Here is a 20,896-nt window from a genome sequence, read left to right on the forward strand (position 1 = left end):
AGGAAAATGTGTAGAGCTGTATCCAAGCCATTTTAAGGCAATGACAGGATTTTACACTTTATTCATTGAATACACTATCAGGAGCCTCAGTAGCAGATGAAAGATCCATACGCAGCAACAACAGCCTGACACCTCTTCCTCATGCTGGTCACCAATCTGGTCACACGTTGCTGTGGGATGGCATTCCATTCCTCAACCAGGAGTCGTTGCAGGTCAGCCATCGTGGTTGTGTTGGTCACTAACACGTACAGCACGCCCAAGCTGATCCCAAAAGTGTTCAATTGGGTGGAGGTCTGGACTAATTGCAGGCCATTCCATTCTCTCCCTAATAGGGTATTAAATGAATAAAGTGTTAAATTGCCAATACGTCTCGTTTGTTCATTGTTACTGATCGAGAGTTTAATCATACAATCTACCAAACAACTCAAAACAACAGTGGATTCCAACTGGAGAATAGGAGAATGTTGGCACATTTTGCTTGGGTGCTACCAACATACTCAGCTGTGCTGCTCATCCCACAAATGCATGTTCCTCACAAATGTGGCACCATTTAAAAGGGAAATGAACAGGCTTTCCAACGGTATGTGATTTATTGCCAAGAAGCATTGTTACAACAAAGAAATAATCTACCAAACACAAATTTCCTTACTTTTTGTGCTATGTTTAATTGTATCCAACTAGAAAGAGAGGTCACTTATGAATGAAGGCTGTCTACTTATATAAATTACATGGAACAAGGTAAACGAAAATATGTGAAAAAAGAAACATATGTGACCCACCTGTAGTTAGCTCACCTTGTGCAAATAACTTGGCACATTTGGACACTTTTCAGAACTGTTCTTACACTTTTCTCTCGAGTATTTTGTATCCTCTCATTTCGCTGACAATCGCATCATATTAAAGCATATATTATTTATGCTGTAAGGAAATGTGAAAGAAAGATTTACTTTACAACTCACTTTCAGGTGTAATATAAAAGTGCATCGGTGCATGATGCTTTTCATTGGAGAGGGGGAGCAAATCTCCCCGTCTATGAGTTTAAGTCAGGATCTGAGTTTAAACAAAGATTTTTTTTTTATTCTTCTTATATACTTTCAAGTGAAGTACTTTATTAAAGTGAAATTGTGTATGGTTTATGCCAACGGCGTGACATTTGCGCGAATGTGTTAATTGTTATAGATAAAATACCCAATACCAAACTTGGCCAGAAGTCTGAGCCTGCTAGATAGTTAGCGCTAAAACTTAGTTCTGGGTTCTTTACCATGTTGGTAATGCATCCCACCATACAGCAAATTTGAAGCATTTGTCAGTTTTTAGCTGGCAGACAGAATTGACAAGGAGGCAACTTCCAACAATAGAGTCAATGGAGAGTGATGCATGCGTTGGGTGGGACTGAATTGCCCTCTGTCTCCATTGTAGGATTTCGCCAAAAAATATTTCAGCCTATCGTTTTGGTAAATATGGAAACGACTTCTCAGATAGACATAAAGCATGCTGTTGGTCTACGACGCGCCTGACTTTGTATTCAAGCTTAGTACCCTCCCCTCTAGCCGCTCGAGCTAGTAGTGACTAGTGAGGAACAATATGGCGCCGGGAGAAACTCTAGCTTTTGAACTAGTCGTTGTCTAAAGACCGGCGATCGGGCAGGATGAACCTCTGCGCCCAATATTTACGGTATTTATTGGTTATGTTTATGTATCTGAATTTCAGTAATCGATTTTCTGATTGATATTACATACAGAATTAGCAAAAACACTGTCGGCAGGCAGCTAACGTTTGGTAGCTAGCTATATAGCGTAGCTTACTTGCTATTAGACAACTGAACAGCTTTCCTAAGCTAGCTTGCTAAATTCATAGTTGAACTGGCTTTAGTAACAGTCAGTTGACTGTTGTAGATTAAAATGTAAACACTATTGTCCCCCAAACATCGCAATATTGGATAGCAAACAGCAAAGAGGCTAAACTCAAGCGTTTATATTTTTGGGTCGTGCGAATGAAAACGCGTAGAGCTAACCAGCTATCAATGTTGTTAGCGTATCACCGAAAACTGAAGTGATGGCAATGTTTTCATCCAGCGGTGGTGGTGTCAGGATTTTAACTTTAACCATTAACTAACCCGAACATTCTTATATCCTCCCGACATAACTCTATATATAAACTTGGACAAAATACTCGTATGTTTGTTGTTACCTTTTGACAAACCAATTAAGTGGAAATATCAAGGTAGTACAACACATCTGTCAAGTTAACTTGGAGACATGCATTGCTGTTGTGCTAGCAAACGTTTGCGAAAGAGTGGTTTACAAGCGCTAACATTAGATGGCCATTCATTTGAAACGACAAATTGAAACAAACTCCAAAAGGACCACCATAAAGGTAACATACGAGTTGGCTATTAATTTATTTGTGCTCTTACCAACACTAGCAAACCAAAGTGAATGAAGCTCGATTTAGATATTGCTAGTGCGTAATGCTAAGTAAGGTAATGCTAGCTAATACTCATGTTATGAAGATAGGATAGCGTCGCTATTCAGGTAGCTAGCTAGCTGGTTGATTTAAACGACTCTGAAAATGACAGTATTAACTCTGGAATCCTGGCTAACGTTTCCCACTGTAATGGAGGACATTTCGTAAACCGTATTGTAACCACTTGGCTAACAAGTGCCGATAAGACAGTGTTGTTACTGAGTGCGTCTTTGTACAGTTTGTGTCAAGGTAGCAGTTAGCTGTCTAGAATGGCCATCACTGGGTATCTTTGCTAACTGTATGTGCCATGGTATAATAGATGCTTTGCAACTGACATCTGTACATTTGCTACTAGGCTGAACTCTCCCTGGCTTTAGACACTGATCTTTACTCTTTCACGGTAACGCTAACGAATGTTCATTGAGATACTTATTGTGCTTTTTGTCAGCATTTAATGGTTTGCTTGAGCAGTCCTCGCTGTAGGCTGTGAACCGTGGCTTATGTTAACATGGGAATAGGGTGACAGTCGTGGTGCTAGCTAGCCTTGCTTAAGCTCGGTAACCTTGAGGTTAACCATGGTAACCGTAGCCAACACTGTTTACCTGTTGCTAGCAGGCGAAGTTGTAAGCGACCAAGATACCAGATTGCATAATTGTGTTTAGAGATTGAATGCATTTAACAATTCATCAGATGCTGATGTTTTATCGTGTGTGTCATATCAGCGCTAGCCGAGTAAAAAGCTAGCTAGATGTTCTGGCTGCAACTAGTAGGATGTGAAAGAATGAACTGCTTTGGATGTCTTGACAACCGCCACTGCATGCAGGTGGCAGTGGTTATAACGTATGTCTTTACTGTGTACTAACTCGTATTGTTCAGCAAGTGAAATTAAACAGAAAGACGCGAATTCTATCTGATAGAACCACTCGAACGAAGAATACTTCGGCATTTGCAGAAAGGTCCATCAACATCAGTGACCGGGAGAATCAAAACAAATTGCGTGGTGGCTTTTCATGTTGGTTTGGTGTGATGTAACCAACTAACAAGCTGCCTATCTAGCATACCTCTTAAGCAACAGGGAAAATAATGTATTGGATTGGTGATAGATTTGGCGTTCACTCTAATTTAAATAATGATGTGCAAGCTTGTATCGTGTTTATTCTGTTTATGTTTATGATGCATGTTTATTCTTATTGCATGCAAACAAGGGATACGCAGAGAAATAGCCTGCCAATTTTACCATCTGCAATGTTTTTCTATGGCTGCGAGAACTAGAAAAGTTGTAGCAGTACAAACCAAATCACTGACACAACACCAAAGATTTGTCTTTCAAAATAGACATAGGCCTATAGGTCAAAATATGTTTAACACTACCTCTCTCAACTCACGTCAAGTTCCGTACTCTATTACCACAGTTTAATATGCCCAAGTATCATGTAAATACATTCTGTATGCATTCATTACAGTACGCTCTTAATTGCAGTAGGAAAAAACAATAACAGATCTTTGTTGCTGTCCCTACACAGCAGAGATGTTCTGTTCAGTCTGTGTCAACAACATGATAAACCAGCTAAAACAGTTTAATCAGTTAGATAGTTGCTCTCACTCACATAGGATGAATGTTTCTTGGCTTCGGCCTTTGTGTGCCTTAAGAATCAGCTGTGATTCTCTGTGGGCGTTTCACTTGTGATGCAACAGGTGAATCTGTAAGCTTAATCATAGTATTGAACATAGCAGACATAGACAAAGCATAGGCTCTCATATTATGGTTCCTAATGCTTAGTGTGGCACCACTGAAAGAACCTGCTGCCGTCATTATCACCATGTCTGTCTCACCATTATGCGGGAACACTGGCTATCCCATAGATTTAAACCAAAGTACAAGTTAACATCTATTTAACATCTGAATGGAAGTTAGTGTTATATCAAACTAATATATCCAGACATACTACACACTAATTACTGAACAGTTTTATTGTTTTTATAGGCTTTTGGTCATTAACACTGCTTTCCTGTGTTTCTTTGAGCAGACAGGCAGAAGCCCTCAAGGCTGACATGACAGGTAGGTCCTGATCCTGAAACTTCAATACCATTCATTCTGTGCAATTCTGTTTTGCCTTGATTTAGCTATTTCTGTGTGCTCTGAATTTTTTTTGTAACCATGGTGTCGCCTGCTGTTACCAAGTGATCTTGGAAAAGCCAACAGTAGCTGGGTTTCCATCCAACTATGAATTTTGACTACTCAATGCTTGAAATTTGCATAAATTGAGTAGGGTAAGTAGAATAAGAAATGTATTCACTGGGGTGGGGTGTGGATTAACCCGCATAGGGTATTGTGCAATTTCTCATTGGGTATAGTGTGACTAAGGTTGATGGCGTCTGTTAGATTTGCCCTGACAAGCTCATGGTCTGAAATCACAGCTGTTCAGGACTCCTCCCTTGATTAGGAGAGTGTCCACTTTTTAAATTTGCATTACACAACAGATGGAAATGTGCACAAATGCATTATTTTAGCCGAATTTTCAAAAATGTAACTAAAATACTAGCATGAGTTGGATGGAAACCCAGCTATTGAATGCTATTTGGGTTTGGAAATAAGGTAGAGATACATGACAAAATGCAGAAGGATACCTTTAATGTCAGTTTGTTTGTTGATTTACGCAGATTCAAAGCTTGGTGCTGCAGAGGTCTGGACGTCACGACAGGCGCTTCAGGATTTGTACCAGAAAATGCTGGTGACAGACCTGGAGTATGCGCTGGATAAAAAAGTGGAACAAGACCTGTATGTGGTTTCATTTGTAATATTTTCATAATCAAATGTATTATGTGTTTAACCCCCAAGCCCCAATGTATTTAGAATTGCATGAAAGATGATGGTGGGCTGTTAAATGCATTCAGGAAATCAGGGCAAAAATTAGTTTGTAACTGTTTCTTCAACATGTTTTGTTCTCTTCGTTAAGGTACATGTGTACTCGCTCTTCAGGTGAAGTTGAAACTAGTGGTGTTCTGTTTTTCCCCAGCTGGAACCATGCTTTCAAGAATCAAATAACAACACTTCAGAGTCAAGCCAAGAACAGAGCCAACCCGAACCGAAGTGAAGTGCAAGCAAATCTGTCGCTGTTTCTGGAGGCAGCGAGTGGATTCTACACACAGGCAAGTCTCATCGATTTTCACTGTTGGGGGTATCCCATTCTGTTTGAGTAGAGACCAAAAATCACACCTTTCAGAATGAGCACACAACCGGCTGTTGATCTGATGGTGTAAAGGCTCCAATTCCATAAATGGAAAGACTTTGTTTGTTTAAAGACTCCCTCTGGTGAAAATCAAGTTTTTAACCTTGTTAACATGTCCATATGGTGTTTAAAAAAAATCTGCTACATGACGTATAATGAGTGCAACAAGCAGTCAACGTCATGGCTGAATATTTCCACCTTTCAAAAAAACTTTCAAACATCTACTTTTGAGGAACAGAGATGCGTTTTTAGGGGTTTAATTAGCCAGGATATGGACTTTAAAACAATGGCAGGACCCTTTTAGTAACATTGTTTCTCCTTCCTTCTCTCTCGCAGTTGTTGCAAGAGCTCTGCACAGTTTTTAATGTGGACTTGCCTTGCCGCGTGAAGTCATCTCAGCTGGGTATCATCAGCAATAAACAGAGCAGCACCAGCAGCATTGTGAAGCCCCAGCCCAGCTCCTGCTCCTACATCTGCCAGCACTGTCTCGTTCATCTTGGAGATATTGGTGAGACCATCAACACCAGCCAGCTGAGATGCCACAAGCATCTTGGATTACTTGATCAAGTTTTATATCATTGAATCTTGTATTTCACCTTTTGGCCAAAGTGCAATAATATTAGCTGCTGTAGTCATACATGGCCTTATAGAGTGATTAAAAAAAAAAAAAAATCTCATTCAGTGACAAGAGGCTTGTAGTTAATCATTGACCGTTCTTCCTCTACTTCCCTTTCAGCACGTTACCGCAACCAAACCAGCCAGGCAGAATCCTATTACAGACATGCAGCCCAACTCGTTCCTTCAAATGGCAAGTGTGACATTAATTTCAGTTTAACAGGCTCAAGGCTAGAGCACTAATCTGCTTTACTGGGTATTTTTATATTTTGAGGTATGACTTGGTCAGTCCAACTAATATATAGCCTCTCACAAGACTGAATAGCTATAAGAACCTTGTCTCTTCTGTGTCCTTTCCCCATGCAGGCCAGCCCTACAATCAGCTTGCCATCCTGGCCTCCTCCAAAGGAGATCACCTCACAACCATCTTCTACTACTGCAGGAGCATTGCTGTCAAGTTCCCTTTCCCTGCAGCCTCCACCAACCTGCAGAAAGCTCTCTCTAAAGCTCTTGAGAGGTAATGCCTCACAGCAGGAAAGGAAAGAAAAGTCAGGGAATTGGAAAGTGCTCTTCTAATGCAACTGATAGAGCAAGGTGTTAACAACACCGAGGTCATGGGCTTGATATTCAGGGAGCGCACATACTGATGAAAATGGATATCTGCACTGTACTGTAGGCTGCTTTAAAAGTGTCTGCTAAGTAAATTAATGCAATGGGAAGAAATCTGTAATGTTATAATAAGGGACCTCTTCATCTATTATACGCCTTTAAACCGGTTTCTTAGTACATGGATGAGGTATTTGAAGGAATTTTACACCATTCCCTCCTGCAGTCGTGACGAGGTGAAGACCAAGTGGAGCGTGTCCGACTTCATCAAGGCCTTCATCAAGTTCCATGGCCACGTGTACCTCAGCAAGAGCCCGGACAAGCTCAGCAACCTGAGGGAGAAGCTGGAGGAGCAGTTCCAGGTACCCTCAGTCTTAGTTTACACCATAAATGCCAGAGCAGCCTCAATCAAAGGAGAGCCACCTCTCTGCAGCTGATTGAGCTGAATCAGCAGTGGAGGTTGCCCCCACATTTACTGTCACATTCCTAGCAGGAGGTGGACAACTGCCTATTCAACTATTCAGAAGACCAGAGCCTGGAATTAGAAACCGCTGACTGACAGTAAAGTCATCTGTAATATTGGCTGTGGCAACAAATTACCAGCTCTAATACCTGCCTGATGCTGTAGTATCCATGATTCCACCCTTTTATGCGGTCGACTTTTTGGTCCAGACAGGGGTGACGTGAGGGGACGCAATAGTTAGCTCTTTGATGCTCCCCACTAGTTCTCTGATATCGGTTTGGTGTGTGTCTGGCCTAACTTCAGTCGCTCTGAAAGGCTGCCTTCAGCTTGATGCATATACGTAAACAAAATCTTCTATATGCTGCGGTACATCTGAAACATGTTCTTTGTAATACCAACTCCCACAAAACTTTTCTCTGAAAGATTACTTTGATTATTTATGTTGTATTTTGATGGATTTGTAAATGGATAATTTAATGCAAATGTAAACTAATATACATTTACTCAGTCACAAGCATATATCCTCACTTCTTGTTCTTTGTGTGTGTCCTTTGCAGCGATTGATTCTCCAGAAAGCGTTCAGTTCCCAGCAGCTGGTCCACATCACGGTGATTAACCTGTTTGAGCTCCACCACCTGCGGGACTTCACCAACGATGCGGACGAGCCGAGCTTCAGCTCAGATGAGCAGATCAGTTGGTTCCAGCTCCTGGGCCTCTTCAGTAAGTAACGCCTGACTCATCCGCCACCTTGCATGGATGAAATGGCCCCACTGATTGGCATGCTGCTGGCACTCTCTCGATGTCAGTCTCTCATAAATCAGTTAAATTAAAATGTGAGAAGTCCGGGGGCTTGTTGGCCTCCTGGCTCAGTTATAGAAGGAAAATCGTGAGTTTCTCTTTTTATTTAAATTTGTGGCATTGCATAACAACCACAGTTGGGGTTTGTTTATTAGACATTTCTGCCTGAGCGTTGATTGTTTTGTGTGGCCTGGAAAAGCCACCGATGCGCTGTGCTGCTCTAATCTACGTCTGGTGCTGTTTACTTCCAGTGTCTTTCCTGGGAGCGATGTGCAGCCGAGTGTTACTGACTAAGAACCGGGAGGAGATCATGGGCGAGTGTCCTCTCCCGGCCATCAAAGTGTCCCTGGACTGGCTGAAGCTGAGACCCACTGTCTTCACAGAGAGCGCCGTGGACAAGAGACAGTAGTATGTCCCAACTACTCCTTTTTTCCCATGTTATCTTTGGGGCCCTTGAAGTTGAGAGTGGCAGTTTAAGATTAGTGTTGAAACTGCCCGTAAGTGGACTTCCGGCTGTTAATGTGCTGGACATGCACACAATAATCAAGAGGCAGGGGTGCAGGTGTCTCTGGAAAAGATTTGTGCAAAATGATTACAAGTGTAGCATAGACTGTGCTACAGTAAGTAACTAGCCCTCTGTTGTATCAACCCCCCACCCCCATCCATAATTTGTCTTCCCCTAACACATTACAACATCTGCCTTGGTAATTAAAGGCAGTTGTACGGAATGGAGGTATTAAAGAGGAAATAGTCAGGGAAGCATCATGAAACAACATGTGGAGGGGAGGGTTTTTAACCACTGGGATTGAATGTCACACAGGGACCGTGTGCACCAGGAAATTTCCAGAGCATTATCAAATTTCAATTTCGGGTCGCACTTGTTCAGAACTCTCTGTACTCTCACAGAGGTGTTTTCATGTGCAAAAACCTGAGCATTTGTTTTGCATTAAACATCTTTAATAGTAGGGAGAATAGGTCAATTTGACCTTTTTTAAATGTGTCAATAACTTGCCAAAACTATGTAGCCATTAAATCTTCCCTCTCTCTTCCTGTAGCGTCTGGCCATGGCTCGTGTCTATTCTCAACAGCTTCCAGCCCAAGGAAGATGATTTGTCATGTGTATCAGGTAAACTTGATATTTGGCTTGAACTTTGTGTGTGCCATTTGCCTATCATATGTGAGTTTGCTGCCTTATCACAGTTCAGGTAACATTGTAGTAGTGAGTTGACATTGGTCAAATTTTGCATTGTTTGGATATTGTCTCTTGAAATGGCCTCTCTGTCCTTTCAGCCACCCCTCTCCCTGAAGAGTTTGAGCTGCAAGGCTTTTTGGCCCTCCGGCCTGCCTTACGGTGAGTGGCAGATGACATTTTACATGTAATGTGTTGATGCATGTGTTTTTGTAGTGTTTTTCTTCTTCTTGCTTTGCTGTACATGTCTGATATATGGTATGCATGCCCAGGACTCTGGACTTCTCCAAAGGGCACCAAGGCATTGCAATCGGCAAGGATGGCCTTGTGGTGCACTCTCGCCATCAGCGTCTCATCAGCCTGGGCAAGTGGGTGGCAGACAACCAGCACGGGTAAGTTGTCAGTCAGCTCCTTTCCACTTTATCACGCCATTCACCCTTTAAAATGTGGTACTTTCCCATCTCAAGCTTTGAAATCTCTTTCCTTCACTTTCTCTTTCACTGACATTGTGATGGTGTTTACTCATCAAAAACAAGAGAAGAAAAACAAGAATCCTCCAGGTGGTTTCCATTGTATCAGGATTTTGTTGCTCTTTGTTTTGTCCATGCAATCAGGCCTCTGCTGTCCTTTTACATTTCTTTATAGTGAAGTGAAATTTGTGTTGTTAAAGAATAAAGAAGCTGAGCTGTCTTTAGCATAGGTTAATGTGACACTTGAAATGAATACGGAAATGACCCTTCATTTGTTTGTTTGACCCGAACCCTCTCTGCCTGCCTGCTCTGCTTTCAGGCTCATCCAGTACAGAGAGAGTGACGGCCTGCTGTTCTTCATCACCGACATCCCAGAGAAGGTCATCGAGGAGCCCCAGGAGAAGGACACGCCTGTCCTCCAGGAATCCTCCAACGGCGAGCAGATGTCCCACGAGGGCTCGCTAGGTCTCAAGTCGGTCCTGTCGGCCGGGAAGAGCCAGAACAGCGTGCTGGACAGCAGCGAGAGGCCGGTGGTCACCTTCAAGGAGAACATCAAGCCCCGCGAGCAGAGCCGAGAGCAGGGTCAGGGGCGAGGCCAGCACCAGAGGGATGGGGGCAAGGAACGTGCCGGCTACGGCAAGGGCAACGGAGCCGCCGGCAAGAACGAGCAGAAGAAGGAGAACAAGAGGAAGAGCGAGGTGAAGAAGAACAGCCACGACAAGGCATCCGACGCTGGGAAACAGGTACACATCAACGAGGTGACGTTCAGAATTTCAGAGTTAACCACTGTCATTCCCTCTCTTGGATTAATTCATTAAATCCAATTGATTTGATTGACGTTTGATTGACATTGCAGTAATCGATCCACTGTTTGTGTGTGTAAAGGTGAAGACACAGGCTGACGTGAGGAAGACCCCGGTGACTGAGGCGAGGAAGACCCCCGTCAACCAGACCCAGACCACCGGCTCCTCACAGTTCATCCCCATCCATCACCCAGGGGCCTTTCCTCCTCTGCCCAGCCGAGCAGGTGCGGCACACCAGAAAGCGTGATCTCCACAGAAATATATGTACACACACACACACACACACACACACACACACAAAAACACACACACACACACACACAAAAACACACACACACAATTTCACAGCCTGTTTTTCAGTAATCAGTTTATACATTTGTAATGTCACTCACTGCCTCAGTAGTCACTAATTAAAATTGAAGCATGCATTTGTGCTAGTCATTAATCAGTAGTCTATCACTTGTATGTCATCCGTAAGCATTTATTTGTTGTAGATGTGACGTAGCTTCTAATCGGACACATGTTGAAATATTGTTCTCTTTGTGGCGTGTGTGTCCTCAGGTTTCCCTCCTCCTCCGTACGTCATCCCTCCCCCTGTGGCCTTCTCCATGAGCCCCGGCTTCTCCTTCCCCACCAGCGTCTCTGTCCCCGCCCCCTTCCTCCAGCCCGCCTCCCACACCCAGTCCGCTGGCCAAGTGCAGTCTGGGAAACCCTCACACATTCCCTACAGCCAGCAGCGGCCCTCTGGCCCCGGGGCCATGACCCAGGGCCCCCCACAGGGGCCCCATACCCAGCCCCCTCCGCAACAGCCTTCCCAGCAGGCCATGCAGCAGTCTGTGCAGCTCCAGGTGCAGCAGCAGCAGCAGCAGCAGCAGCAGCAGCAGCAGCAGCAGTCGCCCACCAAGCAGGCTGCCCAGCTGGGCAAGAGCCCACCGCACCACCCCGGCATGCAGCAGGTCAGACCTCACCCCCTGGACTTATTTTCAGTTTGTTTTGTATATATCCAATTCACCTTTCGCAGAGTCCTGCCCCAGAATGGTTCATGTCCAACCCTACCTTAGCAGCTGTTTCTGTGTGAGGGAAGTATGTCAACCCTTTGACAGTGCAGTATTCTGAAACAGTTTGCCTATGGCACCTACAAATAGCAGGTATTCCTTAACTTAAAAGGGAGCATCACTTTTCTTCCCCTTCCCAAAGCCCAAAACTGAAGAGGAGCGATGCCGGTGATGGATTAACCTGGGTGGATGACCCCTTAGCTAGCCGAAGGCTTCACAAATAAGAAATAAATAACTTTGACTAATTCATGCTTCAGAATTCTGGCTCCAAGGTTCTCAGTAAAAGAAGTCTCTGGTCAGAATTCTGGCTCCAAATTCCAACAAGTATCCATCCACATTATGGGCACAAAAACCTGGTCACCTTATGAAAGAGTAACAAACCGTTAAGGGTTGCACAAGAACATTAGGGAAAAACTACACAGATGTATGACTCATACATTCACTGTATAGCCTTATCGGATGTGACCCTTGCAGCTTCAACAACTAAACCAGCGGCAACAGTCACTAGGGGGGGGTGGGTCTGGACTTTGTGAAAAGTCAATTCTGTTGTGTTTTTGTTTTTCTCTCAGAATTTCTGTCTGCCTTTCATTCAGTAAGCTCTCATTTCCCCTTGAATTGTTCTTGGCCCTGCAGTGGGTCAACATTCCTTCTCGTATTCCTTCAGGAGGATGTTTTATGATCATGCTGAAAGCCCTGATGGTCCAGTCAGTGACCAGCCACTGTAAAGGAGGAGTTATTAATGTTCGCCCCTCTTCCATCGCTTTCTCCCTCCCCCTCTGTAACAGTACATGCCAGTGGCAGAGCAGCCGGGGCAGATGTGGGGCCAGCAGCAGGCTCAGACCCAGGCCTCCCTGCAGAAGATGGCCATGCAGATGCCCATGAAGCAGCAGCAGCCGCCGTTCTTCATGCCCCCCCAGGACGCGCTCAAGCTCTTTGAGCACTCCATGTCCTCCGGCGTCACCATGCAGCCCCAGCAGCCCCCCAATGCCAGCATGGAGAAAAAGCTGAAGTTCCCAGAGGTCAAAGTGCAGCAGGACTTCTACTGGGAGCCGATGTACCGCGCCTCTATTGCTGACAGCCGGGTTGGCATGGGGGAGCGCATGAACAAGCGCCCGCCGGGTGTGTTCTGCCCCGACCAGGAGAACACCACCAGGGGACCGCCATACGAGGTAAGGAGGAAAGCAGTGACCGCAAGCACTAGGACACTTTTTTTTATTATTATTATTATTATTATTCCATAAGGAGGGGGGTCTGGTTCGTGGTTCAAAACGGAAAGCAAAAAACACCTTGTGGTGTTAGAAAATAACAGATCCTGCACGCTACTCCACTTTGCATGAAAAGGTGCTTTGTTTCCATTTCCTTTCCTGTTTCACCTCTTTCCCCTAATTGTCCAGCACAGCATGCCATGTGTTTTTTTTAAGTAACGTGCAGAACTGCATTCGTTAAGAATATTTTACTAGCTAATGAAAAACTTAAAGACAGTCTGGTTGGACGTATCCTTATTCCTGCTCTGTTAGACATATCCTTATCCTTTAGCTGCCTAGCTTTGCGGTTTCTCTCTGTCCCTTTTTTTCTTATGGGCTTTCTCTCTTTCTCTGTTTGTTCTCTTTCCTCTTTCCTTTGCTCTGTGCTCCATCTCTTCCACTAGGACAACAAGAGCTCCCCTCTTCTTCCTCCCGACCTGCTTAAAACTCTAGCTGATTTTGAGGAAGAGGAGGAGCTGGTCTTTGCTAAGCCCCCTGGCTTCTACCAGGCCATGGCTGGCCCTCTTAGCTCTGCTCCTGGGAGAAACATGTTTGTATGTAGCTTTCTCTTTGTCACTCCTGGGCTTGGTGTGGAGGGCTTGCTTTGGGAAGTGAACCTGTGAAAGAGTGCCTGCAGTGGCGATTTTAGCCTGAAATTTCTGGTGGGGCAAATTTGTTTGACGTCATGTCATCGTCTTAATAATAGAGGTATCTGATTATTATAAGCAGTAGGCCTATATAGACCAGTAAGATAAACTATGGGCTACATTTGGAGTGCCAGCAGGGAGCAGAAATCCTATTTCAAATACATTTCAAATGCTTCAGCGCTCAGCGCGACACAAAGATGTTGCCTATAATACGGCATTAAAGTAAAATGATTGCAACAAATTAAAAAGATTAAACAGACACATAGCTCAAATAACTTGCATCATTTATTAAGCTTGTGGCACACGTGTGGCATACAATATGAAGCAAAAGGCACAGCTGAAACAGATAACAGCAACAACACATGCTGCTAAATGAACAAAACTTTTCCATCAGCTCCAAAAAAAAAAGAAGGTTTGACTCACAGAATCGTTGTGTCTTTTTAGCCTGGTGACGCTTTCGCACATCTTCTCAAAGTTCGCACTTCCCACAGAGCTTTATGAACGATATCAGCCTCCCCAGTACATAACGATTCTTTCTCACCATGCTGCAGTCTGACTGGCCCAAAACTTTTAATTTCGAATTTCTCTTCCAACGAAAATGTATTAAATTGCACCCTCAACAAATAGTCTACATTATTCATTGTAGTCTGAATTAAAACACTTCCAAAATACTCAACAACTAGCGATAGCTAACCAGCAGTAACGTTACTGGTAATGGACTGTCTGATGATATGATCTTTGACTATGTTTTTTTTCTCTTAGTCTCGGGGTACAGTTCTCGCGGGTTTCGCATTATCCCAGTCTATATACGAAGAATACGTAGATTACGCAATTTACGTCTAGGGGCAAATTTGAAATTGCCCCTAGCCTCAATGTTAACTTTGGCCTGTGTGGTTCGCGCTCATTGGTGTTTCTATGGTAACGGAGGGGCAGCGTGGGTCCTTGCCCTCCCGGAAACCGGACGTTGCACAAAGCAAGCAGCACCATATAGACATATAAACGTTCATTCATGTCTATGGCAAGCACACAGGCAGAAAAACACACGAATCAAATTACTCCAAAACAAGACTATAATGCTTGTGAGTGAAGTTTATTCACACAAATAGTTACGCTACTTTGCATATAAATATATATATAGTTTGCCACGAAGTAGGAATGGATTGAGCCTTCTGCTCAACAGCGCCATCTGGTGGGGCACTGCCCCTAATGTAGAAACGCCACTGAGTGCCTGTAACATTATGACTCCTGTCACTACACACATTGCAGAATCTCCACAGCTGTTTTGTTTACAATGGGAATGAATAATAGAGGAAAAAAACAGAATAATGACGTAAAAGTGTTGTCACCACATAGAAAGTGTATTTTTATAATTGACTACCTGTGTAGTAACTGAAGGAACTGAAGATGTTCAATGATGTGATTACTCGGCTAGTAATGGATGGATGTGTTTTCCAGATGCCAAATCAGTCCAGGATGGAAAGTGCTGAGGTGATGGGCCAGTCCTCTTCCCTGCTAGCCCGCTCTGGATTCCCAATCCAGGTCAGGCTGCCACACAAACACGCTCACGCACTCTTTCCCTGTCTCTCTCGCTTGCGTGAATATACGCATACACACACTCCCTCTTGCATGCACAAAATCCTTTTTGCATACACACACATTCTCTTTCCCTCTCTGTTGCTCGCTTGCATGCACACAAACACCCAGACATACACATATTCACTCTTATACACACACACACACACACACACACACACACACACACACACACACTCTCACACAGCCTTGCCTCGGCTTCCTAGACACTTTGTGCGCGTGTCGGCTCCATGCATGCCTCTGCTGCTGATGCAGGCTTTTCATCTTTCTAGGAGCGTTGGCGGCCCTGAGCTGCAGACGTGGTGGCCTCTGACTGTCCTCAGCTAGATAAATGTGTGTTGAAGTGTGCTGTAGACAGCTGGTGTTCCTACCCTCTAGCTGGTGTCTGAGGTGAAAACTGCCATGTCTGCGCTGCTCGTCAAGTCAGCAATAATGACGGAGATGTCTCTCTCTGTCCCCAGGAGAACCCCTATCAGAACAACAGCATTTTCAGCGAGGCCTATGGGAAGAACATGGCACCCACACCCAAACCCGATGTTCCCATGATGCACCAGGAGCACTCACTCTACTCCCTGTTTGAAGGAACTCCCTGGTCCCCCTCCCTGCCTGCCAGCTCTGGTACATTCCACCTGTTTTTCTTTCTCACCTGTATGGGGTCTAAGTTAAGAACTACAGGAATGTAACGTGGTACAGAACCAAATGAGAGATCCAACATCCAGCAATGAAAAGAGGGACCTGTCGTTAAATTTGTTGTTGTATTTTTGATATACGCTCAGTGATCCCTCCTGTGCCATTGTGTTCCTATGGTGGCACTGGTATTGCAAGGCACTAACCCCCCAAGGGCAAAGGTTTTGATACCTGGGGAGCGCACAGACTGATGAAGCCCTTCTATCTGCACTCTACATAAATTAGTCTGCTAAATGTAATGCAAATGCAAATGTGCTTAATAGCTCATTTGCCTCTTTTCCTGTCAGACCACTCAACGCCTGCCAGCCAGTCGCCCCACTCCTCCAACCCCAGCAGCCTGCCTTCCTCACCACCCACACACAGCCACCCCTCGCTGCCCTTCTCCAACTTCGGGCCAATTGGCACGCCCGACAGCCGAGACCGAAGAGCCACCGACCGCTGGAAGGCAGAGAAGACCGGTACGCAGGGTTCCCGGTTTTATTCACTACACCAAATTCACCTGGCATGGTTGACCTATGACCTTACAATGTTAACATTCACGATCTGTCATGTCCTCTCTTGTTGTGAGTTGTATGGTACTGTCTCTTGTTATGTAACTACGAAGGATCTTCTTGTCACAGGGAATTTGAATGGGTGCTCACTTTGGCTGCAGTCTCCGTTTGAATAATAACTGAGGCTAAGCTGCTGTTCTACAGTGCATGTGCTGACTGTATCTCTCTGCAGGCGTGAGTGGCTTCGGGCTGGACTACCTGCCCGCCGCCTCCTCCACGGCCCCCGAGACCAGCTGGCACCAGGGGGGCCCCACCAGCAGCTGGGCCACCCAGGACATGCCCATGGAGGACTCCTCCACCAACCTGCTGGACAGCCTCAAGGTAACTCCCCACATCTGCATCTCTGCCTCTCATGTCTATTGCCAGAGGTTGGTAGAATAATCATAGGTAGTCCCATCTTTTGTCAAGAATACCCTGTCCCTCCCCTGGAAATGCACACTATAGATATTTTTTCTGTAGGAACCCTTAGCTTACAACATTGGCTCTTGCAAATTCTAATGTTCTTTGAGGACATGAGGCATGTTATGTAGCACTTATGTACGTATTGCGACATTATTCTAAGAAAATAACAACTGAAAGAGGTTGTTTTGGTAACTGTGTGTTTGTTTGTGTGTGTGTGTGTGTGTGCTCTCCTCAGTCCATCTGGTCGAGCTCCATGATGCAGCCAGGCCCGTCTGCGCTGGAGCAGCTGCTGATGCAGCAGAAGCAGAAGCAGCAGCGCGGCCACGGCCCCATGAACCCGCCGCATTGAGGGGCCACCGGAGCCCCGCGCCCGAGTCACACCTCGTACTGAACACGAAGAGGAAGAAGAAGAAGAAGAAAAGGAAGAGGAGGAAAAAGATGATGATGATGATGATGAAGAAGAAGAAGAGATGAAAAAAATAACACAAGCTCCAATCGGAAATTACCGGCGCTAGTGGCGTATGGAGGCTGGAGACGGCGAACGATGTGTAGCGACAGGCTCCAACACCAAACCGCTCGCCTGACCGTAATGAGGGAGGTGCAGCCCTCTCCTCTCCTCTCCTCTCTCTCTCTCACTCTCTCTATCTGTCTCTCTGTCTCTCACCCTGTGCCCATTGGGGGCAGTGAGGGCATGCAAGCACCTGACCCATCGCGCTGCTCAGCACGTAGCCGCAGCAGAACTCTGACACTGAGGAAGTAAACACGAGACTTCCTCTTTGACTGGACCCCTCCCATCCTCCCTCCTCCATGCTTCCCTGTTGGGGCGAGGGGTTGGTTCAAGGTTACCCTCCTCTCTCTCCTGGGTTTCAGGATTCTGGATCCCCCCCCCCTTCCCCCGACCCAAACTCTGCTGACTCACGCTCTGTTATCGGCTTCCCCCTTATGATGTGCACGATTCACTCTGTGCGTGTGACTGGCACACTGCACATGCAAGAGGAGATGTGTGTATGTGAGTGTGTTATGTGTGGGAGGGGGAGGTGATGGAACTGATGTTTTAAGGGAAAAGGAAAACAAAACAAAAATCAAAGGTTAAGAACCGTATCAGATGGACTTTTTGAGTTTTGAAGTCTAGATTTGTTTTCTGAATGGCAGAGGAGGGGGCAGTGTGTCTCTATGGGATGGAAGCAGTAGAGGGATGAGTGAATGAATGAATGAAGGGAAAGAGTCCTTGGCTAACCGATCTGTTGGAACCTAGGAGCGTGTCTCGCGTCATGACCGAACACAGTTAGACCACAGATGCAGACGTGGACTATGATGTCATTGTGACGTCCGCTCTGCTGCTGAGAGTGGAAATGTGTTTTCAGTAAGGCGCATCCCCACTGCACTGTAGCCAGGGATTGCTCCATAAGCTTATGTGACATTATAGCTCATCAAAGGAAAAGATACCTAAAAAATTCAACCGAATCAAAAAGGAAATAGGGGTTAGATCATAGCTTATAGGGTGTAGTATTATTAGCTGCAATTGAGGTTGCAATTATTAACAATACTGTATTTTGTGACTTGTTCTGTAGAGTTTTAGCTTTCTGAAATATTATTGCGTAAATATGTTCAATAGTTTACTGCAAACTGAGGGAGGTCTTCATATATTTAATATGACTCTCCCCCCCTGCTTCCTCCTCTTGTTTCTTTATGTACGTCTTTGCTCTAGCTTACCTGCATAACTGACATATTCTTTTGTTCATGTTCTTCTGCCTTTTACTAGTTTTAAGCAGCTTTATCAACTCTTGTGCCTGTTCAGTGTTTCTTTATTTCCTTTCCTTTATTTAAAAAAACAAAAACAAAAACAAAAACAACCCACACACACACACAAAATGATTCTATCTATCATGGTTGGCACTGCTGTAGGGTTAAGACGAGCGAACGGGTCCAGCATCAGTGCTGCTGGTTCAGCAATACGGGGCACACAAGCCAGCGGAGACGGTTTTTAATGGGACAAGTGAGCACTTCACAACCACTAGCTGTACTCGGATCAGTGAAAGAGCGACTCGCCGTCCTGCCTCACAGGCTGTTGTCACAAGTGAAGCCCGAGACGAAAGGGGGGACACCTGGAGATGCGTCTGTCACTCTCTCTCTCTAACTTCTTTAGTGCGATAGGAGAAGGAACGACTTGCAAGATAACACAACAATAGCCAGCACCACGCCACACAAATCAGCACAACACATGGAGCAAGTCACACCGCTACCGACTAGGGCATCTCTCTGTACTGTCTGTATTCTGAGGTTGTTAGGTGGTCTGTTTTGTAGGTCAGGCGGTATCCGAATAGGTGCACCAGATGTGAATTTGTGTTGACTATTGGCTGGTATATCTGTAGTGATAGATCAAGTGTTAGGATTGAGCTTTTATAGTCTAGACGGGGTTATCTCCATGACCATGAGGTTGGCCTGTGTCTGTTTGAGGACAGCAGTTTAAAGCTAGAGGTCGCTGTTGCATAGGCTTAGAGTTCTATGAAATATATCCACAATGGTAATTTCTTTATGGTTCAGACAGTAAAAGCATTTTGTACGGAGAAGGGTTCTAAGAAAGACTGAGTATCTTGTATGAGGGGAAAGTGTGTTTTTATTTTCATGTAGAGAACATTTTATTAAAGACAACTTAATGATGTGTCCATTTGCTGTGTGATTGTGCTACTCTTGTTGCATTTAAAAAAAATTGTAATTAAAAAAATGAAAAATTTAATCATATTGAATTTTCGGGGACAATTTAGGCCAGAGGCTGTGGTTTGACAAAATAAGCTGATGAAGTCTTTGATATGTGTTGGACTATTAAGCCTTATATATATTTTTGTTTTCTTCTTTTTGATTTTTTTTTTTTTTTTAAATCACTGGGGGGTTTTCAGTACATGCACCAGTGCTCTTTAACTGATTTCAGAGGAAACAAAACCTATGTTGATGTTGGCCACATGCTACCAGTGCTTGCTGTAGGTTTGGATGTGTGGTGACACTGGGCCAGCAGCCCCCGACAACCATTCTGAGAATGACCACGATTCTGAACTGCCATTGTTTCTGTGTACTCCTGTGCAGGAAACACTTTCCCTCAAATATGGCTCTACTGTGAAGTACACTTCACTAATCAGTATACGAGATTGACCCTGCACTTTTGGGCAGCTCCGACATTCCATTCTGAAGTCCCAACTGGGTGTTTCAGCTGAGAAAACCGCCAGCTTTTGTTTTTACAGCAGCATAGCACACATTTAAAATGTGCCCCCCTACCTGAGTTTGGCTTGCCAGGAGAGAATGACCTCCTAACTTCTGCATGATAATATGGCCTTCAGAATACTCTGTTAAGGGTGGAGGAGATGTAAAGGTTTCTGTGAGGGGGGTTTTAAACCCCTGAGGAAGGGTTGGTTAGTGGAGGGTAGATGTCTCCTGTTATGGGCTTGTGTTCTGAATTTTTGTGTTTGTCTTTCTGTAGACATTTGGAAACGCTGGAATCAGCTATGCCTTTAATAAAGTAAACCATGTCCTCATCCTGTGAAGTTTTCATTTATTGATTTTCATCTCAGAATTTTGTCTATGAAACGTAAACAAAAAAAGATGTCCTTTTCAACAAAAAGTTTTAATAATACTGGCCTGTTGGCCATTAAATCAAAGTATACAATTGGGCTTATGCTACATATTCTTGACATATGTTTTTCCAAGTCTTAAGTTGTAGTAAATATCTGTCTGTCAAAGAGATTAACTTCATCTGAGTAATGATGAAGCTGATTTTCTTAAAAAAAAAAAATCAGTTTAGAAAACTAGCGTTCTCAGCTCAACCCTAAGCTTCATTTTTCAGATCGAAATGTATAGAATAATTCCATAAGACTTATTCCATCTTGTTAAACTAGAGGGAAACTGGATGTTGCCAGCCAAAATAAACTATTGTTAAAGCATAAAACTACTATAGTTTAAGCATAAAATCATGACTTGCAGTGTTTAACTGCTACCTTGACACAGCTAACAGAGCTTATCAAGCATCTCAGGCCGATAGAAGATGGGGGTTTTGTAAGGTGGATATGGAGTGGGTCTGGGGATCGA

The 20,896-nt window shown here is 44.4% G+C and overlaps 1 protein-coding gene across 1 annotated transcript; it reads left to right on the plus strand.

The window, feature by feature from the left end:
- The first annotated feature begins 1,574 nt into the window (after window positions 1–1,574).
- smg7 (SMG7 nonsense mediated mRNA decay factor) lies at window positions 1,575–20,292 on the plus strand. The gene is made up of 23 exons (XM_080837451.1): window positions 1,575–1,674; window positions 4,494–4,525; window positions 5,128–5,245; window positions 5,484–5,616; window positions 6,033–6,204; window positions 6,433–6,510; window positions 6,678–6,828; window positions 7,144–7,279; window positions 7,938–8,100; window positions 8,430–8,586; window positions 9,234–9,304; window positions 9,469–9,529; window positions 9,640–9,759; window positions 10,157–10,580; window positions 10,723–10,864; window positions 11,202–11,596; window positions 12,481–12,864; window positions 13,344–13,493; window positions 15,042–15,125; window positions 15,641–15,797; window positions 16,154–16,324; window positions 16,590–16,738; window positions 17,055–20,292. The coding sequence occupies exons 1-23, from the start codon at window positions 1,649–1,651 to the stop codon at window positions 17,166–17,168; spliced, it is 3,588 nt and encodes a 1,195-aa protein (XP_080693577.1). The 5' UTR covers window positions 1,575–1,648; the 3' UTR covers window positions 17,169–20,292.
- The last annotated feature ends 604 nt before the right edge of the window (window positions 20,293–20,896 follow it).

Source organism: Sprattus sprattus, assembly GCF_963457725.1.
Source record: "Sprattus sprattus genome assembly, chromosome: 4".
Classification (NCBI taxonomy): Eukaryota; Metazoa; Chordata; class Actinopteri; order Clupeiformes; family Clupeidae; genus Sprattus; species Sprattus sprattus.

What these genes read in the sequence shown, in the direction of transcription:
- smg7 (XM_080837451.1), top strand. Translation starts at nt 1,649, where the DNA reads ATGAACCTCTGCGCCCAATATTTACG. An exon ending in CTCTGCGCCCAATATTTACG is followed by an intron (nt 1,675 to 4,493) that starts GTATTTATTGGT and finishes TTCTTTGAGCAG; the next exon opens with ACAGGCAGAAGCCCTCAAGG. An exon ending in CTCTCTAAAGCTCTTGAGAG is followed by an intron (nt 6,829 to 7,143) that starts GTAATGCCTCAC and finishes TCCCTCCTGCAG; the next exon opens with TCGTGACGAGGTGAAGACCA.